Source organism: Ctenopharyngodon idella, chromosome 4 (assembly GCF_019924925.1).
Source record: "Ctenopharyngodon idella isolate HZGC_01 chromosome 4, HZGC01, whole genome shotgun sequence".
Taxonomy (NCBI): Eukaryota; Metazoa; Chordata; class Actinopteri; order Cypriniformes; family Xenocyprididae; genus Ctenopharyngodon; species Ctenopharyngodon idella.
The window spans coordinates 27,006,088-27,033,089 of record NC_067223.1 but is presented as its reverse complement, the minus strand read 5'-3'; the positions used below and the strand labels follow the sequence as shown (position 1 = coordinate 27,033,089).

At 39.7% G+C, this 27,002-nt stretch overlaps 1 protein-coding gene, 1 long non-coding RNA gene and 1 pseudogene across 4 annotated transcripts in view; all 3 read left to right on the top strand.

The window, feature by feature from the left end:
• LOC127511061 (NACHT, LRR and PYD domains-containing protein 12-like) overlaps positions 1-16,306 on the top strand; it is a 99,634-nt gene extending 83,328 nt beyond the window's left edge. For 2 of the 3 annotated variants that reach the window (XM_051891431.1, XM_051891430.1), the window contains exon 10: positions 13,764-16,306. In XM_051891431.1, the coding sequence (XP_051747391.1) occupies positions 13,764-14,284 (521 nt within the window). In that variant the 3' untranslated portion in view covers positions 14,285-16,306. The remainder of the gene's footprint in view (positions 1-13,763) is intronic. The other variant, XR_007929828.1, reaches the window with a different exon arrangement.
• A 165-nt stretch (positions 16,307-16,471) lies between these two features.
• Positions 16,472-23,021, top strand: LOC127511316 (uncharacterized). The gene is made up of 2 exons (XR_007929998.1): positions 16,472-17,923; positions 18,028-23,021. It is a non-coding gene; the product is annotated as an uncharacterized LOC127511316 (long non-coding RNA).
• A 1,801-nt stretch (positions 23,022-24,822) lies between these two features.
• LOC127511261 (polyglutamylase complex subunit TTLL1-like) overlaps positions 24,823-27,002 on the top strand; it is a 92,865-nt pseudogene continuing 90,685 nt past the window's right edge.

Sequence of the window (27,002 nt, the reverse complement as noted above, 5' to 3'; positions counted from 1 at the left end):
CAATCCATCACCTACGTAAGGGGCCGTTCACATATTGCGTCTAAAAAAGCGTGGAAAGTGTGGCAGCGATGCTTTCTCCTCCTTTCCACAAGCACTTGCTCTCCCATGGCATCTGTCGTTGCTATGCAACCATGAACTGCGCTCTCCACGATGACAAGGAAGTATCAGCAAAGGATAAATTGATTTCTAGCCCTTGAATTAGCTTTACTATTAGACATATTTATGGAGATGAGAAATAAAAACTCGCCCTGTACAGCTATGATCAGGTGTTCAGCTAAGCTTTCTATGTTGTTACGGAAAGGCCGAAGCTGATCTGTTGGTTCTTGTCACATGACCTGGGGTGCACTTGCGGCATTCTGAAAAGTTGAGATGTTTTCATCTCACTGTGGGATAGGCGCACCTGGAAAAAGGAGCGCGCCGCACCGCATATGCTTCACAACCATGTCACTTCTATTATGAGCATGCGATATGTGAACGGCCCCAAAGGATAATGACAGAAGAGAAGAGATTGTTGAATAAAGTTGTTATTTTGTTTTATCTAACTGTCTTTCTATCTCATAGCAACCATCCAGAACACCCTAGCAACCACAGAGCAACCACCCAGAACACCATGGCAACAACATAACAAACACACAGAATACCTTAGCAACCGCATAGCAACACCCTAGCAACCACCCTGGATACCCTAGCAGCCGCATAGTAACACCTTAGCAACCACCCAGAGTACCCTAGCAACTGCATAACAACTCCGTAGCAATGAGCCCAAGTACCCTAGCAACCGCAGGAGTCGGACAATATTGAGTTGGCGGTGTCTATGAAAAGACACTGCAGAAAAGCTGAGCGCATGTGGTGAAAGACAAAACTTGAAATCCACTATAACATCTATAAAGACAACCTTCATGCTTTCAATGTGGAACTAGGCAAAGCTAGACAGACCTTCATCTCAAATATTATAAACAGCAACTTAAACAACAACTGCACTATTTTTGTTAATGTAGAGAGACCAACAACCCCCCCAAGTCAGATTCCCAGTGAAATGCTCTCAGACAGCAAATGCTGTGAGTTTGCTTCCTTCTTCTCTGAGAAAATCAATAATATCAGAGAGGCGATCAGCACATCCTTGAGCTGCACTGGGTTAAAACAGATCAGATCACAACCTCAGAAAGTAGCTATTATGTCTGATTTCGAAGCAGTTGATGGTAAAATTTTGGAAGAAACAGTACAGCACCTTAAAACATCAACCTGCGCCCTTGACACACTTCCCACATCTTTTTTTCAAAAGTGTGTTTAACTGTTTAGAAGCAGATCTCCTAGAAGTGGTTAACGCCTCACTTCTCTCTGGGACTTTTCCAAAATCCCTGAAAACTGCAGTTGTTAAGCCCCTCCTGAAAAAGAGCAATCTGGATAACACCATATTGAGCAACTACAGACCAATCTCAAATCATCATAGAAAAAGTTGTTTTCAATCAGCTGAACAAATTCTTAAGCTTAAATGGATACTTTGACAACTTTCAATCTGGTTTCCGACCGCATCACAGCACAGAGACAGCGCTCATAAAAAATAATAAATGATATTCCCCTAAACACCGATACAGTTAAAATATTAGTGCTGGTACTACTCGACCTCAGTACTGCGTTTGACCCTGTCAATCACAACATACTAATTGACAGGCTAGAAAACTGGGTTGGGCTTTCTGGGATGGTCCTTAAATGGTTCAGGTCATACTTTGAAGGGAGAGGTTATTATATGAGTATCAGTGACCATAAGTCTGAGTGGACATCCATGACATGCGGAGTCCCTCAAGGCTCAATACTTGCACCCCTCCTGTTCAACCTATATATTGTGGCGATGACACTGTTTATTCTCTGTTATAAATGTGTTTTACTTAATTCACCTGCTGTTGGGAGGAGGTGTTCAGAAAAAAAAAGAGTTAGGAGGGAGGGGCTAACACAGCGCGCGGGGAGAAAAAGAAGAATTGAGTTAAACGTTAGTCAAGCGGAAGAACCGTTAGTCAAAAGTCTTTCTGCGTTTTATTATTTTTGGGGAAGTAAGACATCTCCTGATACCCGCGTTTTAGTTTGTAAACGTTCAGTAAATAAACCACAGCCCGTTGGGTGCTTTCAAACTGGATTCTCGTCTCCTGTCTGTTTCTGCTGGGACAGTGCAAAATGCCCCAATATGCTGCCATTGAGCCAAATAATGAGAAAGAACCAAATTGCATATCACAGCTGTGCAGATGACACCCAGATTTACCTTGCCCTATCACCTAATGACTACAACCCCATTGACTCCCTGTGCCAATGCACTGACGAAATAAAAAATTGGATGTGCCAAAACTTCCTTCAGTTAAACAAAAACAAAACTGAAGTCATTGCGTTTAGAAACAAAGATGAAGTTCTCAAAGTGAACACATACCTTCACTCTAGGGGTCAAACAACTAAAAATCAAGTCAGGAATCTTGGTGTGATTTTGGAGTCAGACCTGAGTTTCAGTAGCCATGTAAAAACAATAACTAAATCAGCATATTATCATCTCAAGAATTAGATGCTTTGTCTCCAGTCAAGACTTAAAGAACTTAAAGAAACTTGTTCATGCTTTCATCACCAGCAGGGTGGATTATTGTAATGGACACCTCACTGGCCTTCCCAAAAAGACCACAAGACAGCTTCAGCTTGTACAGAACGCTGCTGCCAGGATTCTGAGCAGAAGCAGAAAATATGAACACATCACACCAGTCCTCAGGTCCTTGCACTGGCTTGCAGTTGCATTTAGAATTGATTTTAAATTACTGTTACTTGTTTATAAATCACTCAGTGGCCTAGTACCTCAATACATTGCAGATATGCTCATAGAATATAAACCTAACAGATCACTCAGATCATCAGGATCAAGTCACTTAGAAATACCAAGGGTTCACTCAAAGCAGGGAGAGTCTGCTTTTAGCTGTTACGCCAGCTGCAGCTGGAACCAGCTTCCAGAAGAGATCAGATGTGCTCCTACAGTAGCCACATTCAAATCCAGACTCAAAACATATCTTTTTAGCTATGCATTTACTGATTGAGCACTGTGCTATGTCCGAACTGTTTGCACTTTATTTTATACGTATTATCTTTTTATTCTTTTAATTCTTTTTCTTGTTTTAATTTAATTTTTAATGCATTTTATATCAATCTTTTATGTATCATCTTTTTATTTCCGACTTTTAATGCATTTTAAATCTTGCTGTCTGGTTGAAAGAGCTGGGAGAAGTAGGAAGTAAGCATTTGTTATCCCTGGATGGAGCTCTGACAGTTAGTCCAGGAAGATTTGTGTGTAAGGGTACTGTTTAAACGCACAGCTACCTGACAAATATAAATATTTTTCCATTTAGATCCGCTCTGACGGACAACAAAGTTGAGTATAGTTATCCCTCCAGCGTGAGGAAGATCCATTTAGATCTGCTCTGATGGATAGATCTGTTTAGATCCGCTCTGACGGACAACAAAAAACTCCCTGAAACTTCCTAACTCTTCCATCCAGATAGTGGTATTCTCTGTTTTTACTGTTATTTTTATTTCTGATTTTATACTTGCTACATGACACAATCACACAGAGGCGTTCCCACAGAGTTTCGTTGCAGCGTCTCGTTTCCTATTCAGGGAGCTAAGGTTACATACATAACCGAGATGTTCGCATACAATGGTGTCAATGCAGGCAGATCAAAGACACTGTTGAATATTGTTGGTCAGTGTGACCAGTTATATTAGACCTTTTAACCCTAGGATTATTCAGGTAGGGTAAGGAAAGTCAAATCTAACCTAAACCATAAAGTACTCACCCACCGGCAGGTTGTAGTCCTTCAGGAATGACGTAGAAGACTACCTTGTGGTTGTTCTTTATCGAGGCTCATTTTGTAGTTATAAGTCTCACGGAAGGCTATTGTAACAATAAAATATCTCTTTTATTGGTTACAATACAAAGCATTTAATGCAAAATAAAACAAAATAAAACTTAAATCAGCTTAGACTAAAAAGCTCTACAGTATCTCACAGAAGTGAGTACACCCCTCACATTTCAGCAACCATTTTAGTATATCTTCTCAAGGGACAATACTATAGAAATGAAACTTGAATATATATTACAGTAGTCAATGTGCTGCTTGTATAGCAGTATAGATTTACTGTACTCTGAAAATAATTCAATATACAACCATTATTGTCAAAATAGCTGGCAACAAAAGTTAGTACACCCTAAGTGATAACTGATGTACGTTGTTTAACCATGCAAAGCCACATCCTATCCATCATGTTCATGTTTTTGTCTGCTTGATAGGACCATACAAATTTGTGTGTCTTGTATTAGAGCAGTTAAAATTTGGTGCTTTGAGTACAATTCTCTTATACTGACCACTAGATGTTCAACATGGCACCTCATGGCAAAGAACTCTCTGAAGATTTGAGAATTAGAATTGTTGCTCTCCACAAAGATGGCCTAGGCCAGGGGTCGGGAACCTTTTTTTCACCAAAGAGCAATTTTTAATTTTTTTGGTGAATGCATTTTTTTTTTTAAAAGAGCCATTGAAAAAAAAATACTACTATAAAAAATACAGGTTTTCAATAACAAAACCTTTATTTATGTCCATGTACATCTCAAAAATAAACAAATATGAAGCATCACATGTTAAGCAAGTGCATGAATGAAGAACAAAGCACATTTTAAAATTCTGGTTAATACATTATTTTTTTTCTTTCAAAAAAGCAATTTAAAATAAACAAATATTTTACTATTATAAAAAAAATTGCATTTAAATAACAATTTTACTTAGGTCAAATAACCCAAAGTATGCAGCAACACATGCTGAGTAAGTGCATGAGTGAAGAACAAAGCACTTTTTAAATTTTGGCTAATACATTTTTTAAAAGAGAAATTTGGAAAATAATATTACTTAGAAAATAACATTTCAATAACAATTTTATTTAGGCCCAAAAACAACTCAAAATAAATAAATAAAATATGCGGCAAAACAAGTTGCAAGTTAACAAAGACTTAAACTGGGGCCTGCAAAAAATATTTCCATTGCTTTTAAACTACTTACAGGCTGTCATCAAACCTTCTTAAAATATAAATCCATTACACATCCGTCATGGGAAAAGTGCATTTACCTATATTCGGGATGCTCATTAGTGTGACTTCTGGCTTTGCATTGTCTTGCTAATAGCTTTGTAGTCTGGTTGATAAGTGATCAAGTTTAATTTTATGCAAGTGTTCAAACTCTCATCCGTTAACCTTGAGCGCTGGTTGGACTTGATATTGTTCATGTGCGAGAAAAACTGCTCGCAAGAGTACGTGGACCCAAACATAGTCAGAACAGCTGTACTGACGCATTGCATAGTGGCAAAGTTAGGGGGAAGTTCATTCCAGGTTTTCAAAATTAGATTATCCTCACGTTCAAGGTTCCCCATGTCCTTCCACTTCCAACGTTCACGCTCACAAATGATGCTTTCCAGCTTGGTATTTAGAGTGACAAATTTGTTCGACCATATTTCTGCAGATTTGAGCTCAACTGTCTCTAACTCAAAACTCACAGGGATGACACTGAGCTGATCATCATCAAGTGTGGTTTCGTGTGGAAGAGTGATGAATTTGAACAAATTCCTGTGCACGCAAAAGTCCCCGAAACATCCTCGGAATGACATCAGGAGGTCGTTGGTGAAAGAAACCAGCTGACAGAGCATGACATCACGAGCAGGCTCATTTGTGAGGCAGTTTTCCCTGAATGCTCATAATGTTTCGAAGTGCAGGATGCGACCACTTTCAATATCCTGGGTGAACAAATCCAATTTTGATTCAAATGCCAACATAGCCTGGTAACGAGAAAAAACGGTGTTCCCGTGTCCCTGCATCCTGACGTTTAACTGGTTCAGATGCTCGGTAATGTCCACCAGGTAATAGAATTTGCAAAGCCAATCCTGATCTGTGAGCTCAGCATGAACGATAGCTTTCTTTTTCAAAATGGCTATCACCTCATCCAAGCATGCAGCAAAACGTGCAAGCACTCTCCCTTTTGATAACCAGTGGACATTGCTGTGCAACAGAAGGCTGGAATAGTTGCTCCTCATTTCCTCCAACAACTCATTGAATTGCCGTTCATTAAGAGCACGGGCCACAATGAAATTCACCACTCGTATTACTAATGACATAACTTTGCGTAGTTTGGGCCCACATGACTGAGCACACAGTGCCTCTTGATGTAAGGTACAATAATAGTGCAGAATGCGCCGGTTTTCTTGCTCACATAGTAGAGACACGAACCCCTTTCGTTTCCCTACCATACTTGGAGCTCCATCAGTGCACACAGAAACAAGCCTGTCCAGTGGCAGTTTTTTTTTCAGTAGCAAAATCCATAAACACTTTCAGTACGTCTTCTCCTTTAGTTGTTAGCTTCATTGGCAGAATTGCTAGACTTTCTTCATGTATTATGTCACCACACACATAACGTCCAACAATACTTAGCTGTGCAGTATTACAAATGTCTGTAGACTCATCTAGCACAAGAGAAAAGAAATCTGCCGAAGTTATGTCATTGATCTGCACCCTCTCTATCTAGCCATCTTGACAGCAGGATCATGCACTGTTCGTGCTGACAGGGGCACGTCTATTATTTTCTGAATGATTTTATCCTTGTTCGGAAAATCCGCAAACAGTTCAGTTGCCGTAATCCGCATGCATGACTTTACATATTCGCCATCAGTAAAAGGTTTGCCTTGCGATCTCCAATGAGCAAGCAAAGCTGGCAGCATTCAAGCTTCCAGATGCTCCTGTCCAGGCTTGCAGCTGTTGCCGCTCAGCTTGCAGTTTATGTTGGAGTTCCGCACATGCCTTCTTTCGGCTTTCACCCACCGGGTACTTTGCTGCAAATGCTGCAGGGTGGGTTTCAAAATGTCTCTTAACCTTTGATTTTTTAAAAGAGGAAATACGTTCTGTGCAAACCAGATAGAGCAGGGCACCAGAGCTATCAATAAAAGCATATGTTTCTGTCCACTCATTTTGAAACTTTCGATGCTCCTCTGAATTTTTTCTTTTCGCCATCACCACTCATGGTTGTTGCTTGAATGTGCGCGTACAAGATTACCATAGAAACACAAATTGTTTGCCGTTTATTGGTGTCATGAAGCTTAAAACACAGCGCCACATACGCACATTGGTCAAAACGTAATGTAACCTAACATAATATTATTGTAAACTGACTCTTCTTTAATTGTGATTCACTGTAAAACAAAGGAATTTTAATGGTATTTTCTGTATGAAACTGATATCTAGTTTCTAGTTATATTTTTTTTAACTGTAAAATGTTAGTGAAAGGAGACATCTGGCGAGCCAAATAATTTTTGTCAAAGAGCCATGTGTGGCTCACGAGCCATAGATTCCTGACCACTGGCCTAGGCTATAAGAAGATCGGTAACACCCTGAAACTGAGTTACAGTACAGTGGCCAGGGTCATACAGAGGTTTTCTAAGATGGGTTCCACTCGGAACAGGCCTCGCAAGGGTCGATCAAAGAAGTTGAGTCCTCGTGCTGTGCGTCAGGTGCAGAAGCTGGCTTCAAAAAACAGACACATGAGTGCTGCCAACATTGCTTTAGAGGTTGCAGAAGCGGGAGGTCAGCTTGTCAGTGCTCAGACCATATGCCGCACACTGCAACAAGTCAGTTTGCATGGCCGTCATCCCAGAAGGAAGCTTCTTCTGAAGCTGGCTCACTTTTGTTGCCAGTTATTTAGACAATAATGCCTGTATGTTGAATTATTTTTAGAGGACAGTAAATCTATACTGCTATACAAGCTGCACTTTGAAGTATATCCAATTTTCATTTTTATAGTATTGTCCCTTGAGAATATATAATAAAATCGTTGCTGAAATGTGAGGGGTGTACTTTTGTGAGATACTGTATAACCTAGCTTTATCCAGCAATATTGGAGATGCTGTTAAGCGCTCCTTGTTAGGGTATCAGATATCCTTCTACACTTAATGCAGGCAGTAGTAAAGTATTAAAAGTATTTAATCCAGTTCCATCTAGTTGAAGATCGTATTCATCACTCCAGTTTGGGACGGTTTATTGGGAATCTGTGCCACTGGCTGTCGTGTCTATAAGGCCTTCACAGGATGATCTAGTTGACTCAATCTCTGCTGACACTTGAGGGCTGCATTGTCATCATGTCTAGGCGCAGGTCCTTGATCTCACCTGGATACAGCCCGGATCCAGTTGACTAAGGTAAACCTCGGGATAAACAGAGACTAATATTAACGTAGATGGCATTCTTCTTCTGATGTAACGAGTACATCTTGTGTCATTGGAAGTGTTCCTGGTTCTGGCTGACCTAATTTATGCAGCCTAACAATCCTTTAACAGATTTGAAAATATAAATTGATAATGTGTTATGTGTGTGCCAGGTTAAAGAGATGTGTTTTAGTCTAGATTTAAACTGGCAGAGTGTGTTTATACGATGTTTAATAGGGAGCCAATGCAGTGTTGACAGAACCGGGCTAATATGGTCATACTTCCTGGTTCTAGTAAGAACTCTAGCTGCTGCGTTTTGGACCAGCTGTAGTTTGTTTATCAAGCGAGCAGGGCAACCACCCAGTAAAGCGTTACAGTAATCTAGCCTTGAGGTCATGAACGCATGGACTAACTGCATTTGTCATTGAGAGCATATGTCGTAGTCTAGATATATTTTTAAGATGGAAGAATGCGATTTTGAATGCACACCCAGGTTCCTAACCGACGACAAAGACTTAACAGAGCAGCCATCAAGTGTTACACAGTATTCTAGGTTATTATGTGAAGAAGTTTTTGATCCAATAATTAGAATCTGTTTTTTTCTGAATTTAGTAGTAGGAAATTACTGGTCATCCAATTTTTTTTATATCAGCTATGCATTTCGTTAATTTTGTGAATTGGTAAGTTTCGTCAGGACGCAGAGAAATATAGAGCTGAGTATCATCAGCGTAACAGTGAAAACTAACACCATGCTTCCTAATGATATATCCCAAGGGTAGCATGTGAAAAGCAACGGTCCTAGTACTGAGCCTTGCGGTACTCCATACTGAACATGTGATTGATATGACAACTCTTCGTTTACTACAAACTGATAATGGTCAGATAAGTATGATTTGAACCATCAGATCGGCCTGCAATTGACTAATTCTCTAGGATCAAGTTGTGTTTTTTTAATTGGTTTAATAATAGCTAGCTTAAAACATAATTTACACTGGATAATGTTTTTAATAGCTTTATACAATTGTTTGAAGCAACTGCATGCCATATTTTTATATGAAAATAAGCAAGCTGAAAAAACTCTTCCTGAAAAACTTTTACTTTTCTATTGCATTAAGCCTCAAGTGTCATTGGTTTGGTTTCTTTTTTAAATAAAAAAAGTAAAAATATATGGTATAATAATGTTATACCAAAACTATAACCTGTAGAAAAGAAATAAAACACACATCTTAACAACGTACCCCCTTTTGTCAAAGATGATGCTATTGTGCGAGAATTAACTCGGTTTGGAAAGATGGCTAGTGCTGTAAAAATGATTCCTTTGGGTTGCAAATCGGCTGCACCTAAGCAATGTTTTTGATGTCTCCTACCAAAACACTGGATGTATTGTTTCGTGTGACATATGGAGATAGTTCTTACGTGGTTAATGTGAGTACAGATAAATTGCATTGTTTTGAGTGTGGCGATATCGGCCACAAGATATTTTCTTGCCCTCATAAACAACAGGCTGAGGAAGAAGCAGAGATGTCAGGTTTGTTGGGTGAGAACAGTGGAGCGACTGCGGTGGAAAAGCCGTCGAGTGATGCAAGTGCTCAAAAAGAGGATAAAGGTACAAAAATAGAAAATGAAGCTGGTGATAGAGTAAAGGTGAGTGTAAATGTATCTGAAAGTACTGAGGGTAGAAACGAAAAAGTTTAGTCTAATATCGTTTCTGGTGCTTTGACCGTCTCGGTTACAAAGGTAACCCTCGTTCCCTGAAGGAGGGAACGGAGATGTACGTTGGACAGACCGATGAATAGGAATCTCGCTAGAGAGGCCAATCTGCTTCGAGTGTAACTAAAAGAGCCAATGCACATTGGCATGCAAACATATGCATCAGCTGCTCACCTCGCAGCGTGGGTATTTAATGAGCAGCAGGTGTATTTCATCTTCAGGTTTTCGCTGAGGAGCCAAACAGTTTAGAGTAGAAGAAGACATTTCTGCATTGTATGGTTTGTTGATTAATAATAATGGCATGGGAGTCCAAGAAAATTTATCTAAAAAACATGAATTAAGGGTTATTTTACATGAAAAAGTGAAGTCAGCACTTGTTAAAGCATGGTTTACTTCTATAAATGATATGGATCCACCTACAAAATATATAGTTTTTAATTTGGAAAAGGTTTTTCATAATATTGAACAATAATGCATTGTTTACGAAGACCTGATGGAAGCATTACTCCAGATCCTTTAATGATGAGAAGAACTGTTTATTTGCAAAAGAGGACATTGATCTTAATACAACATGTGAACTTTTTAAAGACTTAAATCTGAAAGAAGATGAAAGACTTTTTCTAGACTCCAACATTACCTTCGAAGAAATAACTGATGCAGTAAAACAGCTCAACTGGTCGAGCACCAGGCCTTGATGGACTTACAGTGGAATTTTTAAAATCTTTTTTGGGGAATTATTGGACAGGAATTATTTAAAGTTTTTGAAGAAAGGTAGAAATTGAAGGTACTGCCCAAAAGTTGTCAAAGGGCTGTCCTTTCTCTTCTTCCAAAGAAAGGAGATTTGTGTTTACTAAAAACCTTGAGACCTGTTGCTGTTCTCAATTCTGATTACAAAATATTGTCTAAATGTATTGCAAATCATCTCAAGACTGTTTTAGGTTCTTTGGTTCATGAAGATCAGTCTTATTGTGTTCCCAAAAGAAGTATTTATGATCATTTGTTTTTAATGAGAGATCTGTTAGAATATTTAAGAATGTATAATGTTGGTGTTGGTCTAATATCTTTAGATCTTTATGATAAAAATAGGAGGTGGATTAAGTGTACCAGTTAAAATACAAAAAAGAATCAGACAAGGCTGCCCAATGTCTGGCCAACTGTACAGCCTGGCTATCGAACCCTTATTGTGTATGCTTAGACGTAAACTAAAAGGTTTAACTATAATTGGTAGTTTAAGAAAGGAGTCTATTATATTGTCTGCATACGCTGATGACATAACCGTAATAGTTCAACAGCAGGAAGATATACTGAATTTAAAGGGGTCTTTAAAAGTATATGAAAGAGCTTCGTCTGTGAGGCTTAACTGGGATAAAACAGAAGCTGTGTGGTATGGCTCTACTGAAAAACATGAATATGACTTTGCCAAAACTCCCTAATAACATTCAATGGGGTACATTTGGTTTAAAATATCTAGGAGTATATCTAAGTCAAAAGGAATATAAAAAGAAAAATTGGGAGGGTTTAGTGGAGAAGGTCTGTGTAAGGTTGTCTAGCTGGAAATGGTTTCTAACCCAGTTATCATATAAGGGGAGAGTACTGATTGCCAACAATCTCATTGCCTCAATGCTTTGGCATAAATTGATGGTTGTGGACCCACCAGTGATGTTTATCGAAGAAATTCAAAGAAGACTTGTTATCTTTTTTGGTCTGGTCAGCATTGCTTAAGAGCTGCTGTCCTCTATCTTCCTGTGGAAGAAGGGGGACATAGACTGATAGATATTCAAGCTAGAGGGACAGCTTTCCGGCTGCAGGCTATTCAGCATCTGCTATATCACCAAAATCATGAGTGGATGGAACTAATGTGTGCTCTTTTACACAAGGCTGGACAAATGGGTTTAGACCAGTGGTTCCCAACCACATTCCTGGGGGCCCACCAACACTACACATTTTGCATGTCTCCTTTGTCTGACACACCCATTTTAGATTTTTGGGTATCTCAGAACAGCAGATGGGTGAATTGAAGCTGAAGAACTTGCTCAAAAAGTAGGTTTCAGGTCTGTGTGTCTCGCCAAACGAGTGCTAGAGGACCTAGAAGCTGCACTTCCTTTTTCAGCTAAAGAATTTCTCAAAGAGACTTGTACAGGAGATAAAACAGAGCCACATTCTTTTCCAGAATTAGTTTTTTTGATGAATAATTGCTATCTTTGAATACTCCAGAAATGGGGTTGTTCAATGATTTATCGAAAAGAACTTTATATATACCATGTGTCAAAATTATGAACTATCAAGACCTTAAAGATCTAAAAGAAAGCAAATAGACTTTAGTGTTGTCAGGCTCTTCCCCGAAAGGTAGCTTGCGGTCCCTGTACAAAAAACCCACTGAGAAGAGAGTGGGAGATCTGCAGTGGATAATTGTACATGGAGTCTTAGCCACAAACAGACACATAGCATGACTGAATCCTTTAGTTGGGGAGGGTTGTCCTTTTTGTAATATATCAAAAACTGTGATTTATACATTTATGGAATGTTATCGCCTAAACTATTTGATGCAGTTAGTGAAGGTTTGGAGCAGTACCGCCGCTCCCTATACGCAGAGTACGCAGTTTGCATAAGGCACCAACTCCCAGGGGGGGCACCGCCGTTGCTCAAAAAAATAAATAAAATAAAATAAAATAAAATAATATTCTGTAGATAATATAGTAATATTACTATTGTATAGTAATATTAACTTAAAAATAAATGAAAACAGAAAAAATTATGGAGAACACAGTAACTCAAGCACACACACCACGCCATTCCTGCTTCGCCCTGCCCCCACCTCATACTGACAACAGCAGTCTGGCGCAGAGAAGAGAAAAAGAAAAGAAAACAAGATTAATCACATGCATCATTCACAAACATGTGGAAGTTTATATTTTTGACTACTGCAGTTAATGGGTGGGCAGGTCACATCAGTCAAGCTCGCATCAGCTGACTCCCAGGTGACTCACGTCTACCTGTAGGAATACGACAACTATCACAGCATCCATATATAAGCTCCTCAGTATTATCAGCAGCTACTGCATTTCTCAGGAGCTAATTACCCTCCTCCATCCCCAGCTCCTCCTCTCTTTAGTCAGGATCGGCCTTATGATTCCCCTGAATCAAACTATTCTTAAAATATGTTTACATGTTAAATTATTGACATTAATTATATCTGCATATGTTGGTTCTGTTCTGTTTACCCTAGGGGGGTTATTGCTGCTCTCCCTGCTCGTATCCATGCTAGGCTGCATGGATGCACAGGGAGTTCTTGCCCAGAACAGAACCATACAGCCAATACAAACTCTATGCAATTATCATTCATATTTGACGATAGTGGTCCTGACAGAAATGTCTTTAAATGTGTTTAAAGACGTTAATGACTTGACCACCACCAAAGCATCTGCCTGATTTGATACTCTCTCTCTCTCTCTCTCTCTCACTCACTCACTCACTCACTCACACACACACACACACACACACACACACACACATTACAGAAAGACCTTAACTTTAGAAACTTTAAAAATCTATGTTTCTTAAATGTATTATTATTATTGGTTGCTTGGTAACAGACCTGAGAGTTGAGTACCAAACTCAAGATTTCCTAACTACAGATGAGATTAAATTCTGTAAGATAGGATAAGAATCCTAAATCAAGTTAAGATTTGCTTCTGTAATATGAATCCTAAAAAAAATCTTAAATTAACTTGTCAGATCTGAACTGAAGATAGAAGGTTTCTGTAATAGTAATATCACTGATGTGTTTTATCTCCATCAGATTCCCTTCAGTTCACTCTGGATCTGAACACAGCACATAAATATCTTCATCTGTCTGAGAGGAATGGAGTGATTACTTACACTGACACAGTCCAGCTGTATCCTGATCATCCAGACAGATTTGATTATTATCAGCAGGTGTTGTGTAGAGAGAGTGTGTGTGGACGCTGTTACTGGGAGATTGAGTGGAGAGGATGTGTGGATATATCAGTCTCATATAAGCGCATCAGCAGGAAGGGACAGGGTGATGAGTGTGTGTTTGGACGTAATGATCAGTCCTGGAGTTTGATTTGCTTTCCTGACAGTTACTCATTCAGACACAATAACAGAGGGACTAAACTCCCTGTAGAGCCCATCAGCAGTAGAATAGGAGTGTATGTGGATCACAGTGCAGGAACTCTGTCCTTCTACAGCATCTCTGGAGACACAATGAGCCTCATCCACACAGTCCAGACCACATTCACTCACACGCTCTATCCTGGGTTTTATGTTTATAATGGATCATCAGTGAAACTGTGTTAATGAATCGAGATAGACTGTAGAGAGATTCTACCCATAATGATTTGAGCTCATGATGAATCAGTGACTGTCACATGCTGGCTTGACTAGATTATCCAAGATAAGAGGCTTGATTGAGAAAGATGATGAACACTTATATTTAATAAACACCAGCAGGAAAGGGTAACACAAGACAATGAATGGTAACACTTCACAATAACAGTACATGAATAATCATGTACTAATACCTGAATTAATAGTTACTTCAACATGAACTCATGATTAATGAAGATATGAACTAATCATGAACTAATGAAGTGCTATCCTTAACTATGACAGGAGTCATAAGGATTCATGCATGAAAACAGCAGCCTTAACTACATGTTAATACATGTTTGATAATTAATGCATTAATTAACATTTAGGGTAAACTAAATCAAACAGTCTCTATAAGAAGGAATAAGAAATATTTGGACTTTGAAATAAATTTAAACAATTTATTATTGTCATCATTTAAACAACTGACATCAGCAGCTTCGTTATAAACATTACTGAAAGGCACAGGATTAGTTTGTCATTATTTTCACTGATCCTCCATATCAAACATATAAAATACTAAATCCACTAATAAGTTATCTTAAAAGGTATTAATCTGTTTTGTGATATTCTTTCCCATCAAACTAAACCTACTGTGACTTACATCAGTTCCTGAGGAATCAGTTCCCAAAAAAACAAACAGGAAACACGCACTAAAGTCAGGGAACGTTTGCTGGGTATCAATAGTTCACTCTCCATCCAGACGCAGGCCATGATGATACTGTACCTCCATTCTCTGGCTTTTTAAAAGCCACACAACATCACTTAATGGGCTCAATACTAGTTGTACTAGTACATGTGTATTTGATAGTAAGTTAATGATAAATCATGAGCTGAATTTGGTAAGTAGTTAACAGTAAATTAATTATGATGTGCCTACTCAAGTAAAGTCATGACAAAATTATGCATTAACAAGCCATTAGTTGATGCTAGTATACGGTTAGTTAATAATGAGTTAATTATGATGTGCCCCCTCAAGTAAAGTCATGACACAATGATGCACTTACAAATCATTAACTAATATATGAATAAACACTATCCTGTCATAAACACCATCCTTACTCCTTTACACTCCTGGTACAAAAAAAAAAAAAAAGTTTTATATTTCTTTTATTTTTATTTAAATAATAAAAAAATATATATAAACTTAAAAGCAAGCCATAAATATACCTGTAAAGTCACATAAGGCACATTTACATGTAAAATAGGGCATGTCCACAAGCTAATACTAATTGAAGCATTTACATTTAAATGACAAAAATACAAATACAGTAAATAACTGTATATAACCTCCTGAAAATCCCAATAAAACATACATGTAAACATGTCTTTATTTATTAATTCGGTTTATCAAAGCAGTCAACATTTATTAGTTTTTCACAAGTTTGCCTGCCCATTCAGTGTGAATGGTTAATGGTAAAACAAACTTGGCTTGCTGTCCTCGAAGGAGGCTCGGACCCGAGGCTCCGCTCAAGCTCTGAGTTAACCCCCCCTATAACAGTACTGCATAGAGGGAGAATAAGAGATGGGGAGGAGGAGGGATGCTGGAAGAATTGTCGGTGGGATGACGCAGTGACTGCTGCTTATATACGCTCGTAATGATGATTGACAGAATTGAATGTTTAGGCTCCTCCCGAACCTACGTTTGGAACTACATAAAATGCCAGCATTACCGTATGAACACAACAAACACTCCAAGAGAACACCTAGAGTGCACCACTAATGAGTGTCCAACCAGAAACCCTACATACTTTAGTTCTGGGAAGAAACTATGACTGTTTAGCTGTGACTAAATATAAATGAACTATAAAAATCAGAAAACAGTTTAGATCAAATTAAATTTATTAGTGGTAGTTAGTCTATTTTCCACATTTGATTAGACAGATCTATGTAATTAATGGCTAAATATTTCTTATTCGTTCTTATAGAAACTGTTTTATTTAGTTTACCCTAAATGTTAATTAATGCATTACTTATCAAACATGTATTAACATGTAGTTAAGGATGCTGTTTTCATGCATGAATCCTTATGACTCCTGTCATAGTTAAGGATAGCTCTTCATCAGTTCATGATTAGTTCATATCTTCATTAATTATGCGTTCATGTTGAAGTAACTATTAATTCAGGTATTAGTACATGATTATTCATGTACTGTTATTGTAAAGTATTACCCAATGAACATAAGATGACTGAGGGTTCAAATACACTAGACTAACAAAAGACTAAATGAAGGACAGGTGATGAAGATGAATTTTCATGGTTACAAGCAAGGGTTGCTATGGAAATGGAAACACAGGGGTCTCAACCAGGCCCTCTAGGACTATTGCTAGGTCCCACATAGCGATCCTGGTTCTAGAAGGGGGCCTCAGCCGCCTAGCTCCTCGAACGAAGTGATAGAGCAGGACATGCTTGCCCAACGGCACCCCGTCAATCAGAGCTTGGCAAGCTGAAAGAGTGGCCACATAAACCCTGAGAATGGCGGGGCATGTGCCTGTTGATAATTTTTCCTGCCGAAAAACCAGAAAAACCAGCAATCTGGCAGTTAACCGGATCTGCATTGTGTGCAGTACACCATCTTTCAAATACACCCCATTTGTTGGCATAACTTAATCTAGTGGAGGGAGCCCTAGCATTTAAAATGGTCTCGATAACATCAGGTGAAAGCCCTGTGTCCCTCAGTTGGTTTCCCTCAGGGGCCAGACATGAAGGTTCCACATCTCCGGCTGGGGATGAAATATTGTCTGTATGAAATATGTTCTGTGTCCTGGGCAATAACAAGAAGCGAATCACGTGGCGGCGGTTGTTACAGTGGTTTTGTATGGGTGTCGGGTAGGAGCTGATTGGCAAGGAAACTAACTGAGAAGAGAGAGGAAATATGAAAGAGAAGAAGATGGAGACACAATGAGACTCACCGCAAACGTGTCTGGATGAAACCAGCAAATACAAGACTTACAAAGCTGAATTTATCACATTCAAAGATGATCTCAAAAGACAAATGGAGACTGAATCTGCAGAGTTTAAAGAACAATGAAACAAATACAGGAACAGAACATCAAAGTCGAGAGAATTAAGACAGAGATTTAAGAGAATGAACCAATCACACAGTTTGATGATCAATTCCTGTGTAAATGATGTATCTCAATAGAAACCTGTGTGTTACTTCAGCCATTTTTTCTTTTTTAATTCAGTCATGTACGTAGTTGTCATTTGATTTACAGCAGTTATCATGTTATTATTATTGTCAGGGTTATGTTTAATTTTGTTGTGTTTTTGTTCATGTGTTCCTTGAGTTTCCTCTTGATCTTAATCACTCTCTGTTTCTGATTATTGTCACCTCTGTTCACTCGTGAAGCCCTGTGTATTTATACTCCTGCTTCTGATCAGTTGAATTCACACCTCAGAGTGTCACTCACACAATGTCACAATGCTGGTGTTTGGTGGGCGTTCTGGCACAATATGGCTGTCGTCGCATCATCCAGGTGGATGCTGCACATTGGTGGTGGTTCAGGAGATTCCCCGTTCCATATGTAAAGTGCTTTGAGTACCCAGAAAAGCGCTATATAAATGTAAGGAATTATTAATTATTATTAATAAAAGTTCTCAACAACTTATATATAACCTGTTTTGTGTATAAAAGTTGATGCCATCTTTAATATTTACACCTGAACAGATCAAACTCATGGTTATGGTAAGGAGCGTGACACTTCCTGAACACATTTTAAGCTGTTCCCCAATCACAACACACTGGGCCAGGTAACCAATCACAGCATATTTCATATGTCGTAAGGAGGGGCTTCATTGAAACAGGAACGCCCCGGGTTACTTCACTGTAACCCTGTTCCCTGAAAAAGCGGGAACGAGAAGCTGCGCTTTATCAGCGCTATGGGAACATCTTTAGTCGTGACCAGCTGCAAATATGTGTATAAAACATCAATGAAATTGACCTATATTTATAGCCTGCGTGACGTCATCGGAATGCGCCGCATGCAAGGCTATAATTAGATGAACCACAGGTGCATCTGCAGATATTTTGTCTGAAGAACAGTCCTGGGACATCCCAGTGCGGCAATGAAGCGCAGCTTCCCGTTTCCGCTTTTTCAGGGAACAGGGTTACAGTAAAGTAACCCGGGGCGTTCCCTTTCAGAACCTACACTGGAGCTGCGCTTTATCAGCGCTATGGGAACGAGAATACCCCCAGGCTGTGAAGGGTGTCACAAAGCGCAGAGAGTCTCAGACACTAGCTTACGATGTTGACTCAAGGACGCAAGAGCCCGGAGTAACATGAACATCCAAGCTATAAAACCTTATGGATGTGTGCGGAGAGGACCAACCTGCCGCATCACAAACATTTTGCAAGGGGGCACCCCCTGCCAAAGCTCTAGAAGAGGCAACCCCCCTGATGGAATGAGCCCTGATGCCTGTTGGCAAAGTTTGACCATGCTCCTCATAGGCAAGGGCAATAGCATCTCTCACCCAATGTGACATGGTCTGTTTCGTGGCGGCCGCACCCCTGTTGTGGCCGCTATAAGAAAAAACATTTTCAGAGCTTGTCAGAAACTGACTCTAACAGTTCAAAGGGGGTCTCAACCAGGCCCTCTAGGACTATTGCTAGGTCCCACATAGGGATCCTGGTTCTAGAAGGGGGCCTCAGCCGTCTAGCTCCTCGAACGAAGTGATAGAGCAGGACATGCTTGCCCAGGAGCACCCCGTCAGTCAGAGCTTGGCAAGCTGAAAGAGCGGCCAAATAAACCCTGAGAGTGGCGAGGCATTTTCCCTGCCGAAAAACCAGAAAAACCAGCAATCTGGCAGTTAACCGGATCTGCATTGTGTGCAGTACACCATCTTTCAAATACACCCCATTTGTTGGCATAACTTAATCTAGTGGAGGGAGCCCTAGCATTTAAAATGGTCTCGATAACATCAGGTGAAAGCCCCGTGTCCCTCAGTTGGTTCCCCTCAGGGGCCAGACATGAAGGTTCCACATCTCCGGCTGGGGATGAAATATTGTCCCCTGCGCCTGAGACAGAAGGTCCTTCCTCTTCAGTACCGCCACGGCGAGCTGTTGAGGAGAGACATTATGTCCGAGAACCATATTCTGTTCGGCCAACGCGGCGCTATCAGTAAGAGGCAAGTCCCTTGTTGCCGAACTTTGGAAAGAACTCCTGGGAGCATAGAAACCAGAGGAAACGCATACAGGTGCATTCTGGGCCACTGTTTGGGGTGACAAGGCTAGGTTGAATGGCAGAATGTGATTCTGGTAAGCAAACCTCAGGAACTGCGTGCATTGTGGCAATATCTCTATGAAAATGTGTGTCTTTAAGATCAATCACGATGATGAATTTGCGACACAATCATTTTGATAGAACTTGAGCATTCTGATGGAACAGCTCAAGCCTTGATGATTTTAGAATTGGACGCAGGCCCCGTCTTTTCGAACCAGGAAGTATTGACTGTAGTAGCCTGATTTTCTCTCTGGGTGGGGAACATGTTCTATGGTCCCTATGTCCAGCAATGATTGTCTTCACAGTAGATGCACCTACTCGTTTCACGGTAGTGCAGACCACGCCATTAAAACGATGAGGGCAGTGGGTTTTTTTTTCTACTGTCTTTAAGACCCAAGGAGAGATACCCAGCAGTAGCTTTCACGCTGCCAAAGTCTCTTAAAAGGTATGCCAATTTTATTACTTCCTATTGGGGAGTTAAATGTTCTGTGTCCTGGGCAATAACAGGAAGCAAATCACGTGGCGGCGGTTGTTACAGTGGTTTTGTGTGGGTGTCGGGTAGGAGCTGATTGATGTATTTTACATGCCCCGTCCCGAAGGGGCACACCCGCACAGACCTGGGCACAAAAACACCCTAGGAGTTTTGTTTCAGGTGTATTATGAGGCTGCTGAGCGTAACGAGCCAGTCCCCAGTTTTTACGAGGGGAAGCACAACTCATCACAGTCTGCTTATGAGCCTTTCTTTCAGCAGATCAGTCTGGTCCACCTGCAACACTGCCATAGTGTGCAGAGCAGCAACACTTCAGTGTCCTCCGCCCGAGCCGAAGAAGCGCCGAGGCATGCTTTAGTCCCGCCAAAAGGACATCACGATCCTGAGAGAGAGAGCGCATTAGGGATGGACCCATCTCTTGCTCCTCAGCCAGATCGCCACGCGAGCCCCACGATTACATTGTGGGTGCTACCCCTTTGAAATAAGCAAAGCGAACGCGAAGCACTTAAACTGTGAACATTCACAATGTTTGCACTCGACCTGTTACAACGCAAGGGCAGCGTGTGCTCTTCCCCAAACAAACAAAACAATACTGGTGTGTGTCCGATTCGGAGATCGCAAACACGGAGACACACTGTTTGCTTACTTTTCACTTGTCAGACAGAGTTGAAAAAGGAACAAAGGTAGAGAAAGTTCTGCGCACTGCCTGTCAAATCTAACTCCTAACAAAGTGTTGAAGGAAGGAAAGAATTTTGGCAGAGCTGCTTCACACACACTTCACAATATGGCCTCTGAAGACAAAAGACCTGCATATGCACCTGTGGTTCATCTAATTATAGCAGTGTTTCTTAAACTTTTGCTGCCATTCCCCACTTTGGAGGTAGGGAAGGGTTCCGAGCCCCACCTGTCCCCAATTGCCCCAACAAAATGTTAATAAATTAGGCTTTAAGTTTAACTGTTAAAATGTATTAACATCTATTTTATTAACATTACATTTTAAAAACATAACATCAAATAACAGCATTAAAAACTTTGAAATAGAGAAAATAAAAGTGCGATTATATTATCACTTTGCATTATAATATATTATATATAAATTATAAATTAAATAATATTGACCATTATTTTAGAACGTTTCCCCTTATTGTTTCCATGGCAACGCGTCATGCTCATGTCACGTCACACAGCGCAGCCACAATAACACTGTATGAGAGATGTAACGCTTTTATTTCGTTTCTCCTTTTTTTATTCAAAATATTCACAAACTTGCTTACCATGTCAACTATCTGATATTCCGATTCTCAAATATGTGTAAGTGAGTGTGTTTTGTCGGTTAAAAACGTTAATAAATGATCTTGATCTATAATGCGAGATGGGCGCCGCCATGTTTGTTTTGCGCAGCTGTTCAGAGAGTCTTGTCAGTCGGATTTACAGCACGTGAATTCATCAATTCAAAGTAAGTGACCGGTAATCTGGGAGAAAAATAGAGTAAACTTTATAGTTACTTACACTATGTGTATCTGCTATGAATAAAACACGTCAGCAAATTATATTTGAATTGATTGTTACTGCTGCTTCCATAGACATCAGTGTGTATTTTACAAACTCTAAATGTATTGTTTTACTAGTACTTATGTATATTTAAATGTCTGAAATGTTTGTTCTAAATTCCATATATGGGACCGTACTCTCAGGGTCACAGAGATAAAAATCCCATATGTGGGACTCAAAAGGCTAATAGAGATGGGCACAAAAATGACGAAATTTCCTCTTGTTTGTCACGCCCCACTTGTCATGTCTCTGTTCCTTCACTTTGAGAAACGCTGAATTATAGCCTTGCTTGTGGCGCATTCCGATGACGTCATGCAGGCTATAAATATAGGTCAATTTCATTGACGTTTTATACACGTTCACAGCTGGTCACGACTAAAGATGTTCCCATAACGCTGATAAAGAGTGTAGCTTTTGAAAGGCAACTAAACTGTCTGTTCAAGCCAGACAGGGAAGAGAAAGCAAAAATAATGTAAAATATGTGAAAATGTGTTTTTTGAACAATCAAGCTTGAAAACCTAATCCAGTACACCCTAAAACATGATCAAGAGTTCATAAAAGGGCATAATAGGACACCTTTAAGAATATTCATATGATGTATTATGGGACTTTTATTTTGAAACTCAACATCAGACAGTCCTGACTCTGTGAGAGAGACACTCTGAAGTGATGTGCTATCATTCTGAACTGAAACTAGTAAATACTGAGATTCCTTTAAATATACATTTGAATTTACAGAAGAAAAACAGCTTATAAATGATTTTAGAAGGCTTTTACTTTGAAGTTAATCATCTGTCATTGTTTGAGTGAAATGTGTTGTTTGGCTTCATTAATGTGGGTAAAAATACTGTAAAAGAGTTTTATCATACAAATCTGTTTCTTCTTTCACATACAGATTCACATTTCTTTCATAAACCACATTTTTAAGGTGTAATTTCAACATTGTGTTACGATCTCTGTATCTGAAAATAGTGAGGAAAACATTGCAAATAAAAGTCTAATTGTGCTTATGTTCTAGATTTACCATTAGCTTTTTTTATTTTATTTTATTATTATTAATATTATTATTACTACTATCATTAATACTTTATTATTATCAGTAGTAGTACTTTTATGTATGTTATTATTATTATTATACACATGTTTATTTATTATTATGATTCAATTTCTTTTCTGGTTTAATTTTTTCCCTGTATTGATTAATTATTACTCTTTTACATTGTAATATATTTGTTCTTTCATTTCATGTGAACGTATTTTGAGAAACAGCCTGAAATGAAGAGTTAAATTAACAGAATTATTATTATTCATACCTTCGTACTGCAGAGACAAACACTTATTTCAAACACTGTATTTCCTTTCAGCAATGAGTAAACGCATAAATAATACATTTAAAATCAATGATTTTCTTCTTTTCTTTACATGTGCAAATGTTAGTTAGTAATCTGTAACATAAACTGGGCTGTGTTCATCCCCAACAAAAAGTTGCAAAACGTTTTTTAAAGGAACACTCCACTTTTTTTGAAAATAGGCTCATTTTCCAACTCCCCTATTGAGTTTTACCGTTTTCGAATCCATTCAGCCGATCTCCGGGTCTGGTGGTACCACTTTTAGCATAGCTTAGCATAGTTCATTGAATCTGATTAGACTGTTAGCATCTCTCTCAAAAATGGCCAAAGAGTTTCGATATTTTTCCTATTTAAAACTTGACTCTTCTGTAGTTACATCATGTACTAAGACCGACAGAAAATGAAAAGCTGCGATTTTCTAGGCCGATATGGCTAGGAACTAACTATACTCTAGGAACTATGCTGCGTAATATCATTGCGCCTGCTGCACCCAAGGTACGGCAGCAAAGTTCCTTGATTATTACGCCAGAATGAGAGTATAGTTCCTAGCCATATCGGCCTAGAAAATCACAACTTTTCATTTTCCGTCGGTCTTAGTACACGATTTTACTACAAAAGAGACAAGTTTTAAATAGGAAAAATACAGAAACTCTTTGGTCGTTTTTGAGCGAGATGCTAACGGTCTAATCAGATTCAATGAACTATGCTAAGCTATGCTAAAAGTGGTACCGCCAGACCCGGAGATCGGCTAAATGGATTCGAAAACGGTAAAACTCAACTCTTTAACTCTAGGGGAGTTGGAAAATGAGCCTATTTTCAAAAAAAGTGGAGTGTTCCTTTAAACGGAAACGGTGGTGCGTTGAACACCCTGTTCTGATGACGCAAGAGTTGCAACTATGGCAGCTGAGAAGGCCATTCTTTGTGTTCTTTTTGAAGAATTTTTGGAGCCTGATGGAATTGGTATAAATACGTGTTTAATACTGCAAAATACGCTCGATGTTACAGTCACTGCCCTTGCCATCCAGAATAAAAGAGAACACATTTATAAACGACTTTACTTGGACCCATTGTGCGAGCTGTTTCTTTAATACCATGTGGTTTATATACATGTTGCTGGTGATTGGGCTGACATTTTTAACACACCCAACAAAAAAGAGAAAAATGGATCTCAAACCTGTTGCACTCCGTTTCCAGGAAACATGTCGTTCAACCCAGAAACTGTAGCAAAATGTTGCGCACCGGTTTGAGCTTGAACATGCCCCTGATTTGCGTGTCAGGTGCGTCGTTGCGGAAATGACGTTGTGCAGGCGGAAGTGAAGATTCGTTGCTATGGGCCGCTGCTGCTGTTGTGATGCTCATCTTATGAACAAAAGCTGATTCAGCATGAACTGATCGCTGTGCGGATTGACAGCTGTGATTGTGAGTACAATCCGCCGTGTTATATTGATCACATGATCTGTAGTCTGTCAGTTTATAATGAAACACTCAAGCAGCGCCTGTAGTTCAGATCATCCGTGTTCAATAAGACAGAAATCACATCAACATCTGCTGGATCATCACACACTTCACTGAATGACAATGTGACACATATTGTAATGCCAAACAAAGTGTTGTAATAGAAATAATAACTTATCGAAGTATTTGTAATATTGGTTACACTTTACAATAATGTTTCATTAGTTAACATTAGTGAACAACATTAGTTAACATGAACTAACCATGAACAACACTTCTACAGCATTTATTAACCTTAGTTCATATTATTTTAACATTTACTAGTACATTTTAAAGCAAAAGTTGCATCTGTTACATTATTTCCATGAACTGACACTGAACAGTTGTCTTTTTATCTAATTGAAAGTAAGAAACTATTGTGAAATCAGTCGAACACAATCAATAACCCCACAGTGATGGACCTGCTGCTCCTGTTTCATGAATGTTGTCGTGGTTCAGCGTCTCTGAGACGGAAGTGTGTGTGTTTCTCAGGAGTGTGTGTGTGTGTGATGGCTGGGAAGGTGAAGTGGGTGACGGACATCGAGAAATCGGTGCTGATCAATAACTTTGAGAAGAGAGGATGGATCCAGGTGACGGACAGTGACGACTGGAACTTCTACTGGCAAGAGCTCGATTCATTTGATCCGTTCACACTGAAACACAGCTGAACTAGATCCTGAAACACTGATTCGATCAGATCACTTCATGTCGTCCGCAGGATGAGCATCCAGACCATCCGCAGTGTGTTCAGCGTGGACACCGGCTACCGGCTGACCGACGACCAGATGGTCAACCACTTCCCCAACCACTACGAGCTGACCAGGAAGGACCTGATAATCAAGAACATCAAGCGCTACCGCAAAGACCTGGAGAAGGAGGCCAGTCCCTTAGCCGAGAAGGACGAGAGCGGGAAATACCTCTACCTGGGTAAAACCAGCGGCTGCTTTCTTCTTCTCTCGCTCACGTGTGCCGTCGCTCACTCTCTGACTCTGACCGTAGATTATGTGCCGGTGACTTTCATGCTGCCGGCCGACTACAACCTGTTCGTGGAGGAGTTCAGGAAGAGCCCGTCCAGCACATGGATCATGAAGCCGTGTGGGAAGGCACAGGGAAAAGGCATCTTCCTCATCAACAAGCTCTCTCAGATCAAGAAGCGGTCCCGCAACAGCCGCACGTCCACGTAAGACGCTCATCTTCAGTCAAACACATTAAATAGCTGGATTTCAGTCTGAACTGCTGCCGTTTGACAGGTTCGTAGCAGCGAACAGTGGGAAGGAGGCGTACGTCATCTCTCTGTACATCGACAACCCTCTGGCGGGAAGAAGTTCAACCTGCGTCTGTATGTGCTGGTGACCAGCTACAGGCCGCTCAAGTGCTACATGTGAGTATGTGACCGCCGCACGCCACCGCATCGCGCCGTCCGCACTGACCGCTCTGTGTTTCAGGTACAAACTGGGCTTCTGCCGCTTCTGCACGGTCAAATACACGCCCAGCACCAGTGAGCTGGACAACATGTTCGTGCACCTCACCAACGTGGCCATCCAGAAACACGGCGTGAGTCGCTCGCACCCACAGCTAGAGTCTGAACGCTGCACAGTCCTAACATTATCACTACCGCTCAAAAGTCTCGGGTCAGTAATGGAAAGAAATTAAAGGAATTAATAATTTTATGCTTTAAATGGATCAAAAGTGACAGTGAAGACATTTATAATGTTGCAAAAGCTTTATATTTCAGATAAATGCTGTTCTTTTTTAACTTTCTATTCGTCAAAGAATCTGAAGCAGCACAGCTGTTTTTAACATTGATAATAATCATAAATGTTTCTTGAGCAGCAAATCATCATATTAGAATGATTTCTGAAGGATCATGTGACACTGAAGACTGGAGTAATGATGCTGAAAATGATCACATTATAATAATATTTCACAATATAACTGTTTTTGCTGTATTTTGGATCAAATAAATGAAGCCTTGGTGAGCAGAAGAGACTCTTTCAGAAACATTAAAAAATCTCACTGTTCAAAAACTTTTGACCGGTAGTGTATGTGTTTATGGGTCTTTATATTTAAAGCAATAAAATAATTAAGGGATTAAAGTTGATTTAAGGGAATAAAGAAAAAGTAATGTGATCTGTAAAATAAGTTCTATGCACTGTAAAAAATGCTTTTCTTACTTAGAGTTTTTTGTCTTATTTCCAGTCCAAATATCTAAAAATTCTTAAATCAAGAAGCATTTTCTAGACGAGTAAAAATTGTCTTGTTTTCAGAAGAAATAAGTCAAAATTAAGTGAGTTTTTCCTTAAAACAAGCAAAAGATCCTCCTCAGAAACATCCACAGATTACCATCAGAACACATGAAACGGCTTCTGTCAGGCATGATGATGAGGGACCGGACTGTTACACATCTGGATTTGACTGGATTGTTCTAATGAACCATAAATACATGTTGAGCTGAAGGTCTAAGACGAGGCTGTGGCTGTTTCTCAATTTCAATTACGCAGAGGACGGATTCTCGGGGAGTCCGGTCTTGCCAGGTGAC